The 23,606-nt window shown below is 41.0% G+C and overlaps 1 protein-coding gene across 2 annotated transcripts in view; it reads right to left on the bottom strand.

The window, feature by feature from the left end:
• Positions 1 to 278: 278 nt before the first annotated feature.
• The window catches only part of ankrd29 (ankyrin repeat domain 29), an 85,161-nt gene continuing 61,833 nt past the window's right edge, over positions 279 to 23,606 (bottom strand). For both annotated transcript variants that reach the window (XM_060824539.1, XM_060824540.1), the window contains 4 exons: positions 21,589 to 21,687; positions 7,905 to 8,000; positions 2,977 to 3,075; positions 279 to 498 (listed from right to left, as the gene is read on the bottom strand). In XM_060824539.1, coding sequence (XP_060680522.1) covers positions 415 to 498; positions 2,977 to 3,075; positions 7,905 to 8,000; positions 21,589 to 21,687 — 378 coding nt within the window. In that variant the 3' untranslated portion in view covers positions 279 to 414. The remainder of the gene's footprint in view (positions 499 to 2,976; positions 3,076 to 7,904; positions 8,001 to 21,588; positions 21,688 to 23,606) is intronic.

The following is a 23,606-nucleotide window of genomic DNA, read 5'->3' as shown; positions in this document are numbered from 1 at the left end:
AAAATGACAAACTATCATTTCAACACTGCCACTGATTAGCTATTGAATGGCTGTTATTTTAAGATTATACTTATGGTAGTTTAGCAGGAGATATCGGGGAATAGTTTTCTCTTTGCTATTTCTGGCAGAAGTGTTTATAATTTCAAACCAATGGCTAGTAGGAAATTCTAACCATCAGCTCTTAACTAATCAAGTTTTAGGCACTAGGAAAAAGGCTAAAATTACATGTAATTTCCAATATTAAATACAATAATATAAAAAAGATAGACAACAAACCCTTTATATAGCTCAATAATTTTTATGGAATAACCGGAAGAATTGTGACCCTGGTCAGAGTGGTGCCATTATACAGTTCTCACTGTACTCTGATGGGTTTGTCAGAATGGGCCTTGAGTCTAGTTTGGTTCCACATCTTCAGCTTTCTCCACTTCTTTGTCTTGGTTGAAGCTGTTGGATTAGGCGATCATTCCTTGTAAGATCTGCTGGCAATTCCTCTGCCTGAAATACAAAAGTACAAACTGAGACTTGATACTTCAGTGCAGCAGATTTCCATGAAGGAACTAGAGGTCAGGAACTAGAGGTCATGGAAGAAGACATGTGGAATCTAGTACTGTCAATGTATAATAGTTACCACATGGACACAGGCTTGTCTGTCTCTGTTTACCTCCATTTAATCAGATAATTTCAGTAACATTCACACCCTGTTCCCTTTGTTATAATCCCAGTTGATGGTAATACTGGCCAAGTTAGATCCCACAGCGAAATCTGGCTTGATAAGTCAAAAGTTTTATTTTTCCTTCTGTTTACCATGGAGGTCTGTTACTGAACATATTCAGAAGAGGCGGTCAATATACTTTTGACAAAAGAACATGAAAGTATATAAAAAGAAAAAATTAACTAAATTACATTAGACAAAAAGCAGTTGAACAATTTCAATACAATCAGAAACAAAGATTCATGACTTTTATCCTGGCAATGAACTTTCAGACATTCAAAACTCAGGTTCAAGTCCATGTCCAAGATTTGATTTTTGAGCAAAGTACGATCATATTGTAACAAAACAGGTTGGGGATTCATATGGAGTTCCTTTCAATGTACACCAACAAATGGGAATACATGACAGAAAGATTCCTAGTCAGCCACCTGAAGGAATGAAAATTAGAGCTTCACTATTACTCTGGACAGCTCCTGGCTATAATTTGCATGGAGAATGTGTTGCTAGAACAAAAGGGGAGGTGGTAATGTCAGGGTAATATCACTGGACTCTTAACCCAGAATTCCAGGCTAATATTACAGCAATATAGGTTTGAATCTCACTACAGCAGATGGAGAAATCTGTTATCAGTAAAAGCTAACCTATTGGTGACCACTGTCAATAAATATCGTTTAAGGAATAAATCTGTTGTCCTCATCGGGTCTGGCCTATACACGAGCCCAGATGCACAGAAATCCAGCTGACTTTTAACTGCCTAATCTGGATGGGCAATATATGCTGGCCAAGCCAGTGACACTCACATGCCACAAATAAATATATTAAAAAAATGAGAGGGTTGACTCAGTTGGTTTAATAGTTGGGTGTGGATGAAATTGCTGCTTAACAAAACCAGATTCAAACCCCATTCCAACTGGGAGCACCTGTGGTGGAGATTGAGGTGCTGTGGGTCAGAAATGCCTTTGGGCCAAGAATTGAAAAGTAGGCCCAGATTTGCGTATTTGCACTGCCAATTGTCACAAATCAGCTATAAATTAAGGAATTGAAATCCATTTTTCCAGGCTGGTGAGGGAAATACATGAGGCAATGTATCTAGTCTATAATTTTGCATCCAGGGAAAGTCTACTATGTAGGTGAAATCTAGTGCTCTTATATCCTGTGGCACTTGTGAATGAAGGTTTCCTCCTGTGTCTAGACAATCACAGTGAGCTCTCTGATACAGTTGTGGATTGGAGTTCTGGAATTTCAACTTTTAATGTGAAAGAAGTTTGTAGTGTAAAGGTTGAGAGTCATGCAAACCTATATAGACACAAGCAGTGCTGTCAATGTTGTGGTTTGAGGATGGAATTGGAGACTTTGGTCTAAGATATTGCTCCTGAGTAAGATACATGTTGACTGTCCATTATATGACCTCTTATTCAGTGTTCTTCTCATTTTAGTGATCCTGCTCCATAGTGTCTTCCTTGCTACTTTTAAATTTCAGCCCCTAAGCCATCCCAAGGAGACCACCTATAATTGCTACCAAACTATTTCTGATGTAGCCATGAACAGTGCATCAGTTTTTCAGTTTGCAAGAATGAACATTCCAGAGAGTGATTAAAACTTACAAAAAGTCATCATAGAAGTTGACCAGTACCTTGAAATGAGAAACTAGGAATTAAATTTGTAAGAACAAAATGATCTCTTTAAATAGCTCTGGCAAGGGGTTTTCCTAATTGCTAGCACATACCAAATGAAGTACCGGGACAATCTAATATTTACTATATGTCCTGCAAATAGTGCAGACCTTCATTTGATTAAATTATTACCTCCTTTTAAATGTTTCAGACACATGCTCCTGAAACTTTGACCACTTTCACCAATGATGAAACTTCTCACAAAAGGTCACAAATCTGAAATGTTAAATCTTTTTCTCTCTCTCTCCACAGATTCTACCTACAGCATATGTACTGCCGTAGTTCAAGAAGGCTGCTCACCATCACCTTCTCAAGGACAACTAGGGATAGGGAATAAATAACACTGGTCACATTTCATGAGTGAGTAATAAAAAGGTGGCATCAGGCCTGTTATGTATTTTAAACCTTTTCAGGATATATTTCGCCAATATAAAGCTCGCTTCCAGCCTGAAATTTGAACCCGCTTCCCCAATACTGGGGTCTGGGTAGGCTGGTTAAGACCTGAAAAATGAGTTACACCAAGTTGAATTTCTAGACTTTGACTTTATAAACATCAGGAAACAGAGGGAAAAGGTAAACACTTATTACCGTATTTCTTAGGTTTGGATCTGCTCCAGAATCAACGAGAAGGCCCACTGTTCTGACACTGCCTCCTAAAACTGCAGCATGAAGAGCTGTTGTTCCATTCTATTCATGCAAATAAAATGTCGTTAATAATCCATTCTTGTTCAAGGCAACTCAACACTAATTAAATCATAATATGACTTAACAGATCACATGTTAAATGATTATTTGTGGTTAATGCTGCTATCTCACAGAGCTAGGGACCCACGTTTGATTCCAGCCTTAGGTGACTGTCTGTGTGAAGTTTGCATGTCTGTGCAGATTTCTACCAGGTGCTCCAGTTTCCTTCCAAAGTTCAAAGATGAGCAGGTTATGTGGATTGGCAATGCTAAATTGCCTGTCGTGTCCAGTGATGTGCAGACTAGTTGGATTAGTCATGGTAAATAGCCATAGGGATGGGGTGGGGTCTGGGTCTGAGTAGGATGCTCTTCAGTGTTGGTGCAGACTTGATAGGCCAAATGACCTTTCTCCACACTGTAGGGATTTTATTCGACTTGTTTCAGGTGAAGATAAAATCACCACCATACCACAAACCTTCTCGATTAGGGAAATGTAGTACAACATATGGGAATGAGTTCAAGAAGGAAGAAATATATATTGGAAATAAATTTTAAATGAAAATAAAATCAAATGATCTTGAAAATTCAGCAAATTATCAACCACACCTGCTTATTTTAAACTTGGAATACTTTGAATATGGTTATATAATGTTGATCTATAAGGAATATTTGTACAAGGCTATGTTGCCAATATGGGACTGCATTCCACTGCCAGTTCAAATGAGAATCAGATGTATGCTGACCACAATTTTCCAACCATTAGTTGTTTTACAATTGTCTCTTCACAATTAGTTCAGTAATCCTTCTGCTGTGATGTTGTTATATGTAGCATTAAAGAACCATACTTTTCTAGAAACTGTGGGTCAAATATTCATTTGGGGTCAAGGTCAAGAGCGATTATCGGTGGAACATCAACCTTCGATCCATTGTTCTAGCACCCTGCCATGTTCCTGACTGTTTTCAAAGAGGCCAGTATTGGACAGCCAGTTATTTCCAAATTAGCTAAGGGAAATTCATTTCCAGCAGAGAATCACAGTTGTTACAGTGCAGATCAAAACCATTCAGCACGTTGTGTCTGAGCACTTTAGTGCCAAACTCCCGCCTTTTACCTCTCTCCTCCTTTGTATTATTTCTTTTTAAGTTTTGATCTAATGCATTCCCAAACCTGCCTCTACAACAACTTATAGGAGGGCATTCAATCCAAATCCTTGTGTAAAAAGTTTTTTTCCACACCTTACATTTGTTTCTTTTACAAAATATTTTAAATCCACGCCCTCTGCTACTCCGAAGAGCAGGAACAGTTTCTCCCCATCTACTCTGTCCAGAGAATGTAACATTTACAGAACACGGCGTTCCAAGAGTAATTAGGTGGCAACATTCAATTCTGCTCTCTAAGTTTCTGATTAGTCACTCAGCACAGTCAGCGTTCAATAAAAAGTCGAGGGGCCCAGAAGATTCTTGGAGCATGAATATTTTAGTGCTGTTGCGAGAATGGACTTGAATAGCCCTGAGCAGTATTTCCTGTATATTACGGAGCAAGATTAGATCTTAGAGAACACCCAGGGACATATCTAACTTGATGAGGTTAGATGTTGGTGAAAAGTTGGGGATGTGACCAGGTACAGGACTATTTATACATTTCCAATTTATAGCATCTTACCATTTAAGAAATACTCTGCAGGTCGGTTTCTCCCAAAGTGGATGACATCATTCTTTCCACACTGACATGTTCTTGCCTGCTCACTAAGCCTAGCCAAATCCTCCTGAAACTGCTTTGCATCTTCCTCACAGTACACTCTTTCTTAACTTTGAATCGTCTGCAAATTTGGATGCCTATTTTTTTCCTCTTGCTCCTTTCTTAAATGGTGGGGTGGCATTTGCTAGCTTCCAATCTACAGCAATCATACTAGAATCAATGGAATTTTGGAAGATGTTCAGCAATGCATTAACATCTGTTTAGGCACCTCCTTCAACATTTTGGGAAGTAAACAGTCAGCTTTGGGACTGATCAACTTCTAATGCCATTTATTTCTCCTGTACAACTTTTTAATCAATATTGATTTCCTTCAAATCCTGATTCACTGTAGTTCCTTGGACCTTTAATTCTGGGAGATTTCTAGTATCTTCCTTAGTGAAAACAAGCACAAACTTAGCTTTAATTGCCATTTCTTTATTCCTCCATTAAAAATTATGCTTACTACAACATTCCTGCCTATGTTTTCTTTTTGTTTCACTCAGTAGAGGGAATCCATTTTTCCTCCTTTTCACACCTATCATTTAAATCTATTTTACATCTCTATTGCTCTTTTACCACCATCAGCACTCCTGTTGTCAGTTGCTCTTGGTACCCTCACATCCTGACTATTCCATTTACTTCTCCTCCCCTTTGTGAAAAGAATATAAAACCCACCATTTTAGTTCTGAAGGTGGTGCATATCAGGCTTGAAACAGTAACTCTTTCTCTTTCCACAGATGCTGCCTGACCTGCTCAGCTCCCCCTCAGCAAATGTTTTTTATTACTTAAACATGATATCTTCTTAACATATCCATATTGTCTTTCTTTAATTAATATACATTTGCCTAAGTTACTCAATTTTGTCCTGAATTATCATTTCTAAAAGCTTCCTCAGCACCAAGGTTAAACTGGCTGTACTGCAGTTCATGATTTATCCTAATTTTTGTAATATTTGTGATTCTCTAGTCCACAAGTACCAGTCTGAGTCAACAGAACAATTTTGAATATTTCATAATTCAATGAAATATAAAGTAGATGGATTTGGGAAAGAAATAGAAGGTTTTAGATTTTGACTTTATTGTCACATATCAGAATTGAATTGGTATGCTAAGTGACCGTTTCTAATTGCTAAATTTATTTTTAATATCTTCTGTTTATGAGGTGGACTGTTTATACAATATGCTACAGAACAGGAACAGACCCTTCAGCCCACCAAGACTACATTGATTCTTAATCTTTATTTATACCACTACTTATTGCCCTATCTATCCATTTGTTCATATGTCTATTAAAATATGCCTTACTAATGTGCCTGCTTTCCCACCTCCACTGGCAGTGCGTTCCAGGGACACATCACCTTCTGTGTGAAAACCTTTCCCTGCATTTCTCCCCTAAAGTTCCCCCCACCTCACCTTGAACCTGTGCCCTCTTGTAGTTGACCTTTGCATCCTGGGAAAAGTCTCTGACTATCCACCCTATTTGGGCCTCTAATTTTGTAGACCTCTATCAGGTTGCCCCTCAGCCTCCAACTTTCTAGTGAAAACAATCAATCAGTTAATCAAACCTCCCCTCAACTAAAACCCTCCAGACCAGACAACAACCTAGTAAATCTTCTCTGAACCCTCCCCAAAACATTCACGTCCTTCTGGTAGTGTAGCAACCAGACCAGAATGCAGCAATGCAAACGTGGCCTAACTAAAATTTTGTACAGCCGTAGCATTGATTTGCCAACTTTTATATTTGGTGCTCTGGCCGATGAAGGCAAGTGTGTTGTATACTTTCTTGACCACCTTATCCAAATGTACAAAGCAGACCACCTATGTTTTCCTCCCAATCATTAACATATATTACAAAGAATGAAGTTTTCAGCACTAATCCCTGTGGAACACCAATAGTGACAGATTTTCAACCCAAAAGCTCCCTTCCACTCCCACTGTATTCTGTGACCAAGCCAGTTTTATATCTATCTGGCCACCTCACCCTTGATCCCGTGTAAATCTGCCTTCTGTACCAGCCTACCATGAGGTACCTTCTCAAATGCCTTACTAAAGTTCATGTAGTCAACATCCACTGCCCTTCGCTCATCAATTATTCTCGTCACCTCCTTTAAAAACTCAATCAAGTTGGTGAGATCTTCCCTGCACAAGTTCATGCTGCATATCACAAACAAGTCTTTTTGCTTCCAAATGTAAATATATCCTGTCTTAGTCTCTTCAACAGCTTTACCACCACTGATGTCAGGCTCACCGGACTGTAATTACCTGGATTATCTCCCGTTTCTCCTCTTAAACAAAGGAACAACTTTGGCCATTCTCAGTCCTTTGGAACCTTGCTTGAGGCCAAATATGACGCAAAGATATCTGTTAAGGCCCCATCTACTTCCTCCTCTGCTTCCCACAGTCCTCCATTACATTGACCTGCCTCACAGTATCCACACATCTTTCCCAAACCTCAATATCCCTCTTTTTGGTGAATTCCGATGTAAAGTAGTCCTTAAAAGATTTCACCCATTTCCTCTGGCTCCACACATAACTTCCCTTCTTTATTCTTGAATGGGTGTACTCTTTGCTTAGCTACCCTCTTACTCCTAAAAAGGTATAAAATGCCTTGGAATTCTCCTGAACCCTGTTGATCAAGAATATTTCACACCTCCTTTTTAGCCCTCCTAACTCCCTGTTTGAACTCCTTCCTTTCTCTATATTCTTCAAGGACTTTGTTTTTAGTTGCCTGGACCTTTGATATGCTTCGTTTTTTTTGACTAAGCTGATAATTTTCTGTCATCCAAGCTTCCCGAATCTTGCCATTCCTGTCCTCTATTTTCACAGGAACATGCCCTGTCCTGCACATAATCAATTGGTCCTTAAAAGACTCCCACTATCAGATGTGGATTTACTCAGTCGCTCCCAATCCACATTCTCTAATTCTTGACTAATTCAGGTATATTTGGCCTTCCCTCAATTTAACACCATCAGAGATACACTCTTGTCCTTATTCATTAGTATCTGAAAACTTACAGAATTATGGTCACTATTGCCAAAATGCTACCCCTTTGAAACTTTCTCACAGCAACACTGACATAATAATATTCCAATTTTTACCTTAAGAATTCCCAATGAAGGAGAACATGTTAGTAACTCTCGAACAACTTCAATAAAACCCTTGTATGCAGCTTTGAATAAAGGTGTTGAGCCATCCTTTAAAAAGAATAATTTGTTAATTATTAGTACACAATACGAGTATTGATGAGGAAAATAGACATCTTGTTGAAGCTGTTCATCTTGTACTCATGTAGATAATTTAGCAATAAATAATTAATTTAAGAGAAAACCTTATTTATACTGTATGAGGGGGAGTGGGCAACAGACATTTGATTGGTTGAGTCTTGCCTTAGAGAATGAATGGATGACAATTAACTGCCAAGCTTTGTTTAAATTTTAAACAAGATAGGCCTGACACTAATGCACCAAGACATTACCCTGAAATGAAACAGAATGTCCGTCACTCATTTTGTTAAATTGAAATAGGCTCAATTTGCGTACAAGTTCTTTCTGTTTACAAAGAATAAAATCCTATATATAAACATGTGCAGTACATACAAGTGCCTACATTGTGACGGACAATACTAATTGGGTATTACAACTGTTTGCAATGTTAAGATAATGTATTAAAGGTTGTCCAATGACAAAGGCACAGACATATGGCAAAATGACCACCTGCAAGTTCCACTGCAAGCCACACACCATTCTGCCTTGGAACAAGAATGATGTTCTTTTACTATTATTGTGTCAAATTGCTGGAACTCTCCCATTAACCGAACTCCCTCTCTACCTCAGGGATTCAAGAAAGCAGTTCACCACAACCTTCTCAAGGCAAATGGTGACAGGAAATAAATGGTAGCCTACCAACTTGTGAATGTCTAAAAACGGTGTGTGTCACAAGTATCATGTTTCTATTGTCAGTTGAAGAGCTACTATTATTTTACACTGGTCATTAAGTAATCTTAATTTCTTTGAACTGATCACATGAGAGTTCACTATTCAATATAGAGTACCTTCTTGCACCATCTTGTATCAGTCTTCAAATTAAGTTTCAACTTGACCAGATTCAGCCACGTACCCTCAATCCTGGCCAAATCTATCTATCTATCTCTTGGCAGTATTACCTTTATTCCGAATAACACTGCAACCTGATGGTTCAATTAGATTAGATTAGATTACTTACAGTGTGGAAACAGGCCCTTCGGCCCAACAAGTCCACACCGACCCGCCGAAGCGCAACCCATCCATACCCCTACATTTACCCCTTACCTAACACTACGGGCAATTTAGCATGGCCAATTCACCTGACCCGCACATCTTTGGATTGTGGGAGGAAACCGGAGCACCCGGAGGAAACCCACGCAGACACGGGGAGAATGTGCAAACTCCACACAGTCAGGCACCTGAGTCGGGAATTGAACCCGGGTCTCAGGCGCTGTGAGGCAGCAGTGCTAACCACTGTGCCGCTCTAACATCCTTGCCTAAAAACGTCTGTCAATCTCAGTTTTTAAATGTTTAACTGACACCCATTTCACAATGACACTTTGAGGGATCACAAATCAAAGTTCTGTATAAAGTAGTAGTTCCTAATAACACTCCTAATTTTAAGATTACAATGTCTTGTTCTGGACTCCATCCACCAGCGAAAATGATTTCTATCTACCTGATAAGATCTTTTAACCTGAGTTGCATTATTGCATATGTATTTGCTGCAGAATAATTTGAACTCCTCTGCTACTACTGACTTCCAAGGAGACTGTGGAAGTTTCCAGCCCCATGGAAAAGTTCTCTGAAGGTACAGAAGCTTACTCTGGTTTTAATCATGCATCTCTGCAGCTCTTAATGGATGGAATAATGGACAGAAGGGAGTTCTCTTCCCAGAGCATGGCACCAATAGGTAATTCCATCAAGTTTTCACCCAGATAGCAGCACAGTTAGAACCAGTGGCCCTCTAAAGCATTAAGTTTAAGTGACAATCTCTCTGCTAGCTCACACTCAGTCTAAGTGTGCCACCACAAAGGCATCTGACAAAGGGTCATAGTCTGCAAGCATCTGGATTCAATGCAAGATATGCACTCAGAGGTTCACACCCAATTCATGCTTCAAACCAACTACCTTTTCTGGGCACTTCAATTCCTATTCACTTTCCAGAGATGGCTTATGACCTTATATTGTTTTGCATGCTCACAAAAGCGCTCCTGTATCTTTTGCTGTCGCACTGAAACCTCTATCATATTGCTGGACAAGCTTACCCACAATTGCAGAGAAGGCCTGGCCAAGAGGTGCCCGACAAAGATTCTCACCCACTTTGGCTGAGAAGACAGAAACTCAACCCATGGCAAGTTGGAGACATGAACAGCCTAGGAAGCAACATTGCTTTCTGTCCTTCTCAGCTGTGCATTAAGGCAAACATATTGCTTTGCGTGAGAAATTCTGTATCTATACCAACTACTCCTTTATCTTTTCTATGGACACCACCAGTAGTCAGGATTCATATACGACGAAAGAGGCTAGAGACCCTCCACTCCAGCACCATTTCAGTGGACAAGGACTCTGAATCCTTAGACAGCCCACTTACAAGGTGTCACCTGCAGCCTCCACCTGCACAGTCAGTCAATCACCTCAAATGGTTAGGTTAGACTTGATAATGTAATCTAGTGAGCAAATCAGTGTGACAGGTCCACTGCCCATGGAAGATGTCTCTGACACTCCGAGGACTGCCAGACACCAGGTGCCTGCAAAGCCCCATACAGAAGATTATGACATGGTCAACCTGCAGGAAGGGGCAGGGAACATCAGAAAGGTGTAACAGAGGTTCTCAGACTTCAGCAAAAGATGGACAGGATAGTGGCCATCTTGGGGATCCAGTCCAACAGATTGGTGCATGGCTGCCGGTTATGTGCTTAGATCTGGACTTCAGTGATCTAGCCATGGGTACTCCGCATCACTGGCAAAGTGAGGCATCTCAGCGTCACTCCAGATGACAGCGTGGTGCTAGCAGGCAACCACAGGGAGGAGATGAAACCGCCAGATATCACAGCAGCATCTTCTCAGGACATTCCAGAGATGTCCTGTCACTGCATCTTCCCTCCGTCAGTGACTCCGATGCCTCCAAATGCTGAGGCCAAGAAGAATGTACTTGCACCTCTGCAGGATACTCTTAGCAGGCCAGGAACCTCTAGGAACACTAACCAAACTCTTCATACTCACCTGGGCACTTCAGTCAACAAGCTCCTTCCACCGTAACTGTGAATGTCAGATCTACACGTAGATATAGTTGGGAGGTGGGGAACAAAATACAAACCTAAGGGCATACTGGTGGTATGGGTGTTCAATCAATAAACTGCATTTTTTGAAATGCATACTTACTTCTGAAGTAACTGCGCAGAGGTTGGTATCCCACCAAGTCACCCTTTATTTACATGTGCACGGCACACTGGCTGTGGCAGCCAGCTCGGAGTCAGTCCCTCCGTCTAGTTCAAGCAAACCTCAGAGTCTGAGATTGATGCAGCCTTGATACTGTTATTGCCAGAAGAAGAGGGGGAAACTCTCCAGAGACGCTCCGCATGCAGGAAATAGGCCTCAGAGCGGTACACGTCACCCGTGTCAGAGTTCAAGTCACAGAAACTGGACCAGAAGTAAAAGTGTCATAGGAAAAGCTACCAGAGAAAGACCAGGCTTACCTCCCAGACTTGAGGAGTGAGGGATGAAGTGATCGGAACTAGTCTATTAACCTGGGCCTATCCCGGAGCCCTGGGCAACAGATATAAACAGGAATTCACCCGGCGCCAGGTTGACCTCCAGGGGCTTTGGGGTGGGGAGTAGGCACGAGCGCCAGTCGGCCGGTGGACAGTCCTTTGGGTTCACTGGCCACCCAGGTGTTTTCCTATCTTCCTGGTGGTGGAAATTGAATAAAGATTCATGCACTTTGTGTCTCTCACTGTGTCTCACACCTGCATAAACACACCATGGGTGCTGGGGAAAAATAAGCACTACTGCAGTTAGGCCGTGGTGTGGGGATTAATAAAAGAAAGAAAAAAACGAGGAAAAAAAAGAAAGAAAAAGAGGAAGAAAAAAGACAAAAAAGAAATAAAAACAGGTAAAAAGAAGAAAAAAAACAGCAATTCAAAGTCTCCTTCCGGCAGGGACTGACTCCAAGCTGGTTGTCCATAGTCAGTGGACTGTGCACATGTAAATAAAGGGTGACTTAGTGATGAGATACCAGCCTCTGAGTGGTTATTTGAACTTCCACTGTTCCAAAGTCTGTCGAGGTCTTAGTTATACCAATAGGAGCTAAGAACGTTCTTGGAAATGAACGATGTGGAGCACCCACCACCAATTTCAAATAAACCGGTTGGACTTTTATCTGGTGTCCTTTAATTTTTGATCTTGTTCACCCAGCAGCAGAATGTGCTGCTTTTCAAACACTGTACCTTGGTACATCTCTCAATCATTAAATTAGGTAACTAGAGATCAGTCATCTACCTATAGTAGTAGGTTGGAGTCAAGATGCGCCAGATTATCCTTGGGGACACAGATGTTAGCAATAACATTTTGAGAGAAATCAGGTCTTCATTGGGAGGATCATGCTCTTTCAATTTATTGTAGCAATGACAGAATCAGTCATGAACTTACAGGCCTTAAGAGGGAAAGGTTTGTTCCATGACTGGGGTTCTGAAAGACATGCTATACATTTATAAGGCCAAATACTAGGTTATAGTCCAACGGGTTTATTTGAAATTGCAAGCCTTCAGAGCTCAGCTCCTTCTTCGGAGGCTGAATCATACCATGCCTGATCTTAGGGAGAGCATCCTCCAAGGCAGACTTCAAGATATGCAACAGTGCAAAATTGCTGAGCAGAGGCTGATAGTTCTACACCCATGAGGATGGCCTCAACGGTGATCTTGGCTTCATGTCACACTACAGGTAACCCCACCACACTATATACTCTCACACACACACACTGGGGGAAATAATTTCATTCAAGATTCTTTTCTGTCAAAAAAATTAAAATCTGACCTCAGCTTAAAACAGATTTGAAATGGGATCTCACACCTAGAGTGCACTAACCAACCTGAGATGATGTGGAGGTGCTGGTGTGGGACTGCAGCGGACGAAGTTAAGAATCACTCTGACCTCACATATTTAATGCATTATCTGAGCTGGGATATCACTTTTTTTTAAAAAAATCTGATAAACCTTAAATTATCATGGGGTTGTGACTTAAAAGAAATTCTAGGATTTACATATTAATCTATCAAAACCTACATCCCCATTCTAAGTGATTAAAGACTTAACAGCAATCTAGGTTTGTTCAATACATCTCATCAGTTGTATGACACTTTGATCTTTTACTATAAATTCTGTGTCCTATGATCCTGCCCCACTAGCTACCTGACTAAGGAGCTGAGTTCCAAAAGCTTGCAATTTCAAATAAACTTGGACTATAACCTGATGTTGAGTGATTTTTATCTCTAATGCAAGATGTCATCTCTTGTACATTGATAAAACTTTCAATTATCTAGGGGCAAAGACCTGAAAGGAATCTAGATTTTGCATTTTAATCAGTAGCCTACCTCCTAACTGATTAAAGGATTCAACAAGGGCAGCTAGTTTTAAAGTTGTTAACTTTTTTGCTTATAAATGCTATGTCTTATACCTCTCTATTGTACCACGCTGGAGGAAGGAGATGAGCTCCAAAAGCTTGCAATTTCAAATAAACCGGTTGGACTTTTATCTGGTGTCCTTTAATTTTTGATCTTGTTCACCCAGTCCAACTCTAGCATCTCCACATTGTAAATTATAAGGTTGTGGTGTTGGCAATGACCAAATCACATGTCAAAATCTTACCACTGTGAGCCAAGTGGAAGAAGAACTCGAAACTTCTAACACATGGAAATGGTAGCTTCGCCAGTGAACATGCTCAGTAATTGCAAGGGTACAGTGAAGGATCATTCTGGAACACTATGTAGAGATTGTAAGGGTGTAAAGTACATGAGGGGCAGACTCAGAATGTGGGAGAACTCAGCAGTATTCATGAGATAGTGTGTTTCCTGATGTGACTCCCATCTCCATAACTCAAGATTTTGACACAACTGCACAGAAGTGCACTATGAATCTTACTGAGTAGATTACTTACAGTGTGTAAACAGGCCCTTCGGCCCAACAAGTCCACACCGACCCGCCGAAGCGCAACCCACCCAGACCCATTCCCCTACATTTACTCCTTCACTTAACACTACGGGCAATTTAGCATGGCCGGACAATCAGTGATAATCAGAGAATGATGGTCCAAGGCAAGGTTTATGCATGCACTTTTGCTTTTATTGAGGTGAGGACATCAGAACCAAATTAGAAAGGGAAAGTCACATACATGTTATTGTATGACTAAAGCAAATGAAAATCCAGTTCACCCTTAAGGAGTCTTACATATAGCAAGCAGAGGACTCAATCAATTTTATAAATGGAACGGGAACATATAGAAAATATTACTCCCAGCTCAGTCAACCCGGAAATGTGTCACTACAACATTGTTAGCCTCTCTGAATCAGTACACTGTTGTCTTCTTTATCGAAACCAGGAGCAGAAATGGACCATTCAACCCTTTGATTTTGTTGTGCCATTCAATGAGATCATGGTATGATCTGATAATCTTCCATTTTCTGCTTTTTCTACATAGACTGATTCTTTTAAAGAATCTAAGGTTATCTTATTGTTGAATTTACTCAACAACCCATTCTTCCTCTGCAGAGAGGAATTTCACAGATTCGCTACCCTCGGAGAAGAAATTCCTTCTCGTTTCTGTCCTAATTTACTCCCTTTACTCTAATAAGATGCCCTCTAGTCCTAGTCTCTTCAAAAATGGGAACCAACTCCTCCACATCTACCTACCCCGCAAACATCCTAAAAATATTATGTTTCAATAAGGTCACATCTCATTCTTCTAAACTCCAATGAACACAAACCCAACCTACTCAACTTCTTCACAGAAAGAAAAACCTTCCATACCCGGTTTCAGCCCTAGTGAAGCATTTCTGAGCTGCCTGCAATGCCAGTACATCTTAGATATGGGAATCAAAACTATTCACAGTATTTGAGATTTGGTTATGTGGTCAGGTATCTGAAGCATTGAGCATCTTGATTGTCCGATATTAATTAGGAAACAAATGAATTCTGGTGAGCTGTGCAATTAGTGAGATGCAGATATATGCAATATTATGTTCTTGCATCTGTTGACAAGAATTTCGACTCACTTTTTGAGGAGAGAAGACTTAATTATGAAAGTTTACCTCAACAGCAAGATTCTGATTTTGGATTCTGCCTCACTCTTGTTTGCAACTATTCTTGCCATCTCCAGGAGCAGAAAATTGCTCATTGTCTCTATATCTACTCTACCAAAATCTTTCATAATATTAAAAACTGATATTACATCATGTCTCAGATTTTCTTTCAAGAGAAAAGGAGACCCAGCCTACCAAACCTCTCTTGATGTGTAAAGTTATGACTGTGATCATCTTTGTAAACCTTTCCTGCAAACCGTCCAGTAGCTCTATATAGCTTTTCATGATATCACAGCCAAAACTATTCAAAGTAGTGTAAACTTGTCTAACCAAATTCAACACAAGTGCTTTTTATTCTTTAGCGAAATGTGGGCGCTGTTGACAAAACCAGAAGTTGCTATCCATCCCTAAATGTCCCCTGAACTGAGTGGTTTGCTGGACCATTTCAGAGGGCAGTTAAGAGTCAACCACATTGTCATGGGCCTGGAGTCACAATTGTGCTGAGGGATGCAGATTTCCTTCCTCAAAGTGCATTAGTGAACCAGATGTTTTTTTTAAATGATAATCAATAGTGTTTTCACTATTGCTATTAGGCTACGTTTTGATTCCAGATTTTATTAATCCATTTTTATTTATAGGATTTAAATTCTACCAGCTGCCAAAGTGGTTGATTTGAACCCCTGTTCTCCAGGGTATTATCCAGGTCCACTGGATTACTAATCCAATGACATGAGCACTATCCATTCTAATAGCAAAAACAGAAGTTGCTGGAAAAGCTCAGCAGGTCTGGCAGCATTTACAGAGAGAAATCAGAGTTAACGTTTTGGGTCTGGTGACCCTTCCTCAGTTCTGAAACCTGTTGAGCTTTTCTAACAACTTCTGTTTTTGTTTCTGATTTACAGCATCCACAGTTCTTTTGGATTTTATTTACCATTCTGATAACCTTGGCTTTCCTACATTCCTCTTCTGACCCTCTGGATATGAAGCCTAGGTTTTTTTTAAAAAAAAAGTTACTTCATGTAAAGTGAGTGTTTTGTGGCAAACAATCATTTGTTGCCCATCCCTGATTGCCTTTGAGAAGTGACAGTGAGCTGACTTCTTTCAAAGGCACTTGATGATCAGTGAGGGGTTTGGCATGGTGATGGTGGTGCTCCCTGAAAATTATAAACAAGTCAGTGGACCAATTGTGGTTTCCAGAATTTTATTAGTGTCAGGGAATGTGGAGACAATCTTTCTGATCAGAAACTAATTGAAGTCCTGAAGTATCCAATTAAGGACAAAACAACATTAATGGAGATTTTACCAGTGAATAGCATACTCCCTGCGATGTGCAAAGACTACAGAATAAACTAGATGATCTCTCTACTGGACTAGAGGAATGATATCAGTGCTGCTTGGACACTATGACCCACAGAAGAACTCCCCAGTTGGACAGGACATCTTCTGGAAGCAACCCCTACCCTCACTAACCACCATGCCAGCTGACTTGCCTTGACAAACCCCAACTCCACTGACATTCCTGGACAGGTCACTGACCTTTTTGTTAGCTGCAGTCTCAGAGTCAAACAGCACAAAAACAGACTCTTTGGTCCAACTTGTCCATGCCAACCAATTTACCTAAACGGAACTAATCCCACTTGCCTGTGTTTGACCAATATCCCTTTAAACCCTTCCTATTTATATACCGATCCAAATGTCTCTTAAATAGCTGGCACAGTGGCTTAACAGTTAGCACTGCTGCCTCACAGCGTCAGGGACCCTGGTTTGATTCCAGCCTCGGGTGAAGGTTTGTGTGGAGTCTGCACGGGTTTCCTCCGAGTGCTCCAGTTTCTTTCCACAAACCATAGATGTGCAGGTTTGGTGAAGTGTTCAGGGATGGTTAGGTTAAGTGCATTAATCAGGGGAAATGTAGAGCATTAGGGTAGGGGAATGGGTCTGGGGTGGATTACCCTTTGGAGGGTCAGTGTGGGCTAAATGGCCTGTTTCCACACTGTAGGGATTCTATGAAGTGTTGAAACTGTGCTTGTACCTACCGCTTCATCTGGCAATTCGTTCCACATTCTAACCTACATTAGAAAAGTTATCCTTCAGGTCCCTTTTAAATCTTTCACCTCTCACCTCAAAGATATGCCTGAGTTTTGAACTCACCCATCCTTTTGAGAAGACCTTTGCTATTCACCTTATCAACGTCCCTCATGAAGTTACAAATGTCTTGATGGTCACCCCTCAACCTCCTACACAGACGTGTAGAAAGTCCTAGCCTATCCTTATAATTTCAACCTGCCATCCAGGCAACTTCCTGGTAAATCTTGTCTGAGCTCCCTCCAATTTACTAATATCCTTACTGTACCAGTGTGACCAGAGCTGTACACAGCACTGCAAACGTGGCCTCACCAATGTCCTGTACAATCTGAACATGACATCCCAACTCCTATACTCAATAGTCAGAGCAATGAAGGCAAACATGCTACGTGCCTTCTTAACCACCTTGCCTATCTGTGATGTAACTTTCAAAAAAAAATTATAACTGCACCCCGAGGTCTCTATGTTCAGCAACACTTCCCAGGGCCTGACCATTAACTGGATAAGTCCTGCCCTGATTTGCCTTACCAAAATGCAATACCTCACATTTATCTAAATTAAACTTTATCTGCCACTCCTCAGTCCATTGGCTCATCTGATCAAGATCCCTTTCTGATCTTAAATAACCATCTTCACTATTGATTATAGCACTAATTTTGGTGTCATCCACAAGCTTACTAACTGTGCCTCCTAAATTCTCATCCAAATCATTTATATGAATGATGAACAACAGTGGTCTCAACACTCATCCTTGTGGCACACTGCTGCTCACAGGCCTCCAGTTTGAAAAACAACTCTACCACCATCCTCCATCTCTTAACCTTGAAGCCACTTCTGTTTCCAATTGGCAAGCTCTACCTGAATCCCATGTGATTTAACCTTGATCAGTCTTACATGCAGGACCTGGTCAAAGTGTCTATATAAGACATCTACCATTCTGCCCTAGTCAGTCTTTTGATTATGTCCTCAAAAATCTCAAGTTTCTGAGACATGATTTTCCAAACAAAGAGCCATGTTGACTATCCCTGATCAGTCTATCCCTCTCCAAATATACATAAACCTTATCTTTCAGAATCCCTTCCATTAACTTACCCAGCACTTATGTCAGAGTCACAGGTCTATAGTTCCCAGACTCCTCCTTACTACCTTTCTTAAACACATTAGCTAACTGCCAGTCTTCCAACAGCTCACTTGTGGCTATTGATGATGCAAACAGAGGCCCTGCAATTTCATCCCACAATGTTCTGGAAACCTCTGATCAGGTGCCAAGGATTTATTTACTTTATGCATTTTAAGACCTCCAGAAACTCCTCTTCTATAATACGAACTCTTTTCACAACATTACTATCTATTTTCTTAAGTTTCTTAGCTTCCATGTCTTTTTCCACTAAATATTACCCATCCACAAATAGTCTTGTTGATCTTTAAGGGGACTTATTCTCTCCCTAGTTATTCTTCTGTCCTTAATGTACTTATGGAAACTCTTTGGGTTTTTCTTATTTGTATTTGCCAAAGCAATGTCCCCTTTGTGCCCTCCTGATTTCCCTCTTAAATATATTTCTTCAGGGATTCACTTGATCCCTGCAGTTTACACCGGATTTCATGCCTCCTCCTTTTTCTTGACCACAACATCAATTTCTCTCGTCATCCAGCTTTCCCTACACTTACCAGCCTTGCCCTTCACACTAACAGGAACATACGGTCTGTAAAAATTAGATAAGAAGAGTTCAAAGGTCTCCCAATTCCCAATTGTCTCTTTTCCTGCGAATAGCCTCTCCCAATCAAATTTTGAAAGTTGTAGTCAAAATTGACCATTCTCCAATTCAGAACTTTAACTTTTAATCAGTTCTATCCTCTTCCATAACTATTTTAAAACTAATAGAATTATGATCACTTGCCCCAAAATGCTCCCCCACTAACACCTTAGTCACTTGCTCTTATTTCCTGACAAAAGGTCAAGTATTGCAATTTCTCCAGTAGGTACACCCATATAGTGTCATAAAAATGTACAGCATGGAAACAGACCCTTTGGTCCAACCCATTCAGATATCCTAAATTAATCTAGTCCCTTTACCAGCACTTTGCCAATATCCCTCTAAACCCTTCCTATTCATATACCCATCCAGATATCTTTTAAATATTGTAATTGTAACAGCCTCCACCACTTCCTCTGGCAGCTCATTCCATACACGCACACCCTTTGCATGAAAAAGTTGCCCTTTAGGTTTCTTTTAAATCTTTCCCCTCTGAGCATAAGTTTATGCTATCTAGTTCTGGACTCCTTCAACCCAGGGAAAAGACCTTGTCTATTTACCCTATCCTTGCCCCTCATGATTTATAAACCTCCAAGGTCACCTCTCAGCCTCCAACGCTCCAGGGAAAACAGCCCCAGTTTATGCAGCCTCTCCCTATAGCTCAAACCCTCCATCCCTGGCAACATTTTTGTAAATCGTTTCTGAACCCTTTCAAATTTCACAACATCCTTCCTATAGCAGGGAGACCAGAATTGCACATAATACTCCAAAAATAGCCAAACCAATTCCTTACAGCCACAACGTAACCTCCCAACTCCTATACTCAATGCTCTGACCAATAAAGGAAAGCAGATTAAACACCTTCTTCACTAACCGAGACTTTGCTTTCAAAGGAAATATGAACCTACACTTCAAGGTCTCTTTGTTCAGCAACACTCCCCAGGAGTTTGCCATTAAGCTTATAAAGTACTCCCCTGATTTGCTTTTCTAAAATGCAGCGCCTCAAATTTATCACATTGAATAAAAAAAAACAGATTTTTTTATATATAGTTAAATTCCTCCCCATCCAAGCCCTTAACACTATGATAGCTGAAAATGTGTTGCTGGTTAAAGCACAGCAGGTTAGGCAGCATCCAAGGAATAGGAAATTCGATGTTTCGGGCATAAGCCCTTCATCAGGAATGAGGAGAGTGTGCCAAGCAGGCTAAGATAAAAGGTAGGGAGGAGCGATGGAGATGTGATAGATGGAAGGAGGTCAAGGTGAGGGTGATAGGCCGGAGTGGGGTGGGGGCGGAGAGGTCAGGAAGAAGATTGCAGGTTAGGAGGGCGGTGCTGAGTTGAGGGAACCAACTGAGACAAAGTGGGGGGAGGGGAAATGAGGGAACTGGAGAAATCTGAGTTCATTCCTTGTGGTTGGAGGGTTCCCAGGCGGAAGATGAGGCGCTCCTCCTCCAACCGTCGTGTTGTTATGTTCTGCCGGTGGAGGAGTCCAAGGACCTGCATGTCCTCGGTGGAGGGGAGGGAGAGTTAAAGTGTTGAGCCACGGGGTGGTTGGGTCGGTTGGTCCTGGCGTCCCAGAGGTGTTCTCTGAAGCGTTCCGCAAGTAAGCGGCCTGTCTCCCCAATATAGAGGAGGCCACATCGGGTGCAGCGGATGCAATAGATGATGTGTGTGGAGGTACAGGTGAACTTGTGGCGGATATGGAAGGATCCCTTGGGGCCTTGGAGGGAAGTGAGGGAGGAGGTGTGGGCTCAAGTTTTACATTTCCTGCAGTTGCAGGGGAAGGTGCCGGGAGTGGAGGTTGGGTTGGTGGGGGGTGTGGACCTGACGAGGGAGTCACGAAGGGAGTGGTCTTTGCGGAACGCTGATAGGGGAGGGGAGGGAAATATATCCCTGGTGGTGGGGTCCGTTTGGAGGTGGCGGAAATGACGGCGGATGATACGTTGTATACGGAGGTTGGTGGGGTGGTAGGTGAGAACCTGTGGGGTTCTGTCTTGGTGGCGGTTGGAGGAGCGGGGCTCAAGGGCGGAGGAGCACACTCTCCTCATTCCTGATGAGGGGCTTATGCCCGAAACGTCGAATTTCCTATTCCTTGGATGCTGCCTAATCTGCTGTGCTTTAACCAGCAACACATTTTCAGCTCTGATCTCCAGCATCTGCAGACTTCATTTTTTACCCTTAACACTATGATAGACTGGGACTATGTTTGGAAAATTAAAAATCAAAAAGTCAAGGACTGTTCATGTGTAAATAAAGGGTAACGTGGTGATGGGATACTGGCCTTTGTGGAGTTATTTCAATAATATTCATCTTTTGAACATTAATTAGATAGCAAAATTTCTAATTTACAATAGGACCATGACTTTATAAGCATCTGAGCAATAGGTCACGATAGCCTGGTGCCTCTGTATTCACAAGGGCACAACCATTATTGAACAAAATCTCCCAAACAAGGTCTCATGTTTAGATTATAGATGGTCTTCAGGATGAATGGAAAGTTGCACAAATCTTGGAGGGTGGTGCTGTCTCTGATATAGATGTTAAACCATTGCTCACTACTCCAGTCCCAGTCACCAAAATTTACTTTTTCAGTGGAAAACATCTGGTGTTAACAAAAAGAGATCTAACCTTACGAGCAGTATCTGAATGAGCTCCCCACTGGAGCAACAGCTTCACAACTTCACTGTATCCCATCTGTGCTGCTATCCACAATGGAGTCGTTAGATCCTAAACAAAAATCAATAAAGAGTTTTTAGAATAGGCTTTTCCAAAGAGCTAGCTTTTGAGAAAGAAGAAGGAAAGAGGATGAGGGGGGGGGCGGGGTTAGGGAGAGAATTCCAAAGCAAGACAGCTGAAATCTTGTTTGATAATTGTAGGGTTAAAACCACTGCTAACGAACAAGAGGCCACAACTGGAAGAATATAGAATACTTGGAGATTTGTAAAATTTGAGAAGGTTACAGACTAAGGGAGTGAGGCCATGGACAAATATGAGATTTAACTTTAAGCCATTGTACGACCAGGAATCAATGTTGGACAGTGAGCATAGGAGTGAATAGATTTCAATAAATCTGAATTTATGAACCGATGTAAAACCAGCCAAGGGAGCACTGGTCTGAAAGTAACAAAATCATTTTTATGTAACACTGATATTATAATGTTTTATGTGGACAGATTATGAGCTAGTTATTAAATTAAATCTAATAGATTTTAGTTGCAAGGATAACAGCGTAAGTGCAAAACAGGTTAACTGAGTGGACCATAAACTGAGTGATGGAGTATAATTAAAAATGTAAGGTTATTCCCGTTAATGATAAGAACAGAATAGCAGATTTTTTTAAAAAGGCATAAAACATTGAAATGTTGACATTCAGAAAGACTTGGATATATTCATACAATGAATACAAAGTTAAAACAATTAACTTTACAGGAACTACAGCAGTGTTACAGCACAGAAGGGATCTGTTTGGCAGCGACAAGCAAATAAGCATTTCCTCGTGCCAATCTCCTCTTTTTCACCATACCCTTCCACGTTATTTTTATCCAAATAATCATCCAGTGTTCTCTTGAATGCCTCAGTTGAACTTCGTGCCTCCACCACATTTCCAGGCAATGAATTGCAGATCCTAACTACTCACTGTCATAAACCTGTTCCTTTTCTCAAGGATACCACGTCCTTGGTATTTTTCAGAGGGGTCGTAAAACAGTTTCCAGCTCAGAGATGGCTACTTTGTTACAGAGATGAAAAAGGATTTTGAGAGGCCTTTTGTTTCTATGTAAACAGATGAGACTTCAGGCCAAAGTGGTCATGTTTTGAAGTGACCTGTGTACGTAAAGGGGGCATGGCCAGCTCTCTAGCTGAGCAGTTCAGTCCAGACCTAGTTCGGGGGTTCAGCTGTGGGCTGTGTGGAAACAGGCTGCTAAACTCTCTCTCTCTCTCCCCTTTTGCCCTTCTAACTTCAACCTGTAATCCTTTGTTTCATTTTTACTGTGTGTAAGGGGTTTGCTTATTGGGACTGTTGTGTACATTCAGAACAACACAATTAAGTCTAGTTTGGATAGATTGACGTCTGTAGGGGTTCTTTATTCTGTTCTTTGCATTTTATTATGTAATTTTGTGAATAAATTTTTGTCTGTTTTAAAATCTGGTAGTCAACCTAGCTAATTTACTGTGGGTAATTTTCACTGTACACTTACCAAAACAAATTGCAAAGTTATGGTCTGGGTTGCCTGCTTAAGAATATTAAGTGTTATGGACTAGGCCAGACTATTGAGGAGAAAGTGAGGTCTGCAGATGCTGGCGATCAGAGCTGAAAATGTGTTGCTGGAAAAGCGCAGCAGGTCAGGCAGCATCTGAGGAGCAGGAAATTCGACGTTTCGGGCATAAGCCCTTCTTCAGGAAGTCCATAACATCACTGAGTGAAAAACATTTTCCTTACTTTATTTGCATATCACTTTACATCTACACCCTCTTGTTCCTGTTATTATTAGCAGAATATTGGTTGATAACAATAAAAGTTTCATGATCAGAATTTTAATTCCAGATCTTAATTGAGGTAAAGTGGCAGAGTGGGATGGGGAGTTGAAATGTTGGGCCACGGACTTCCACTCTGCTGAGTACGTGCAGCTCCTGGGCTTCCTCCACCA

The sequence above is a fragment of the Hemiscyllium ocellatum genome, chromosome 4 (genome assembly GCF_020745735.1).
Source record: "Hemiscyllium ocellatum isolate sHemOce1 chromosome 4, sHemOce1.pat.X.cur, whole genome shotgun sequence".
Taxonomy (NCBI): domain Eukaryota; kingdom Metazoa; phylum Chordata; class Chondrichthyes; order Orectolobiformes; family Hemiscylliidae; genus Hemiscyllium; species Hemiscyllium ocellatum.
This window is presented reverse-complemented; position numbering and strand designations above follow the sequence as displayed.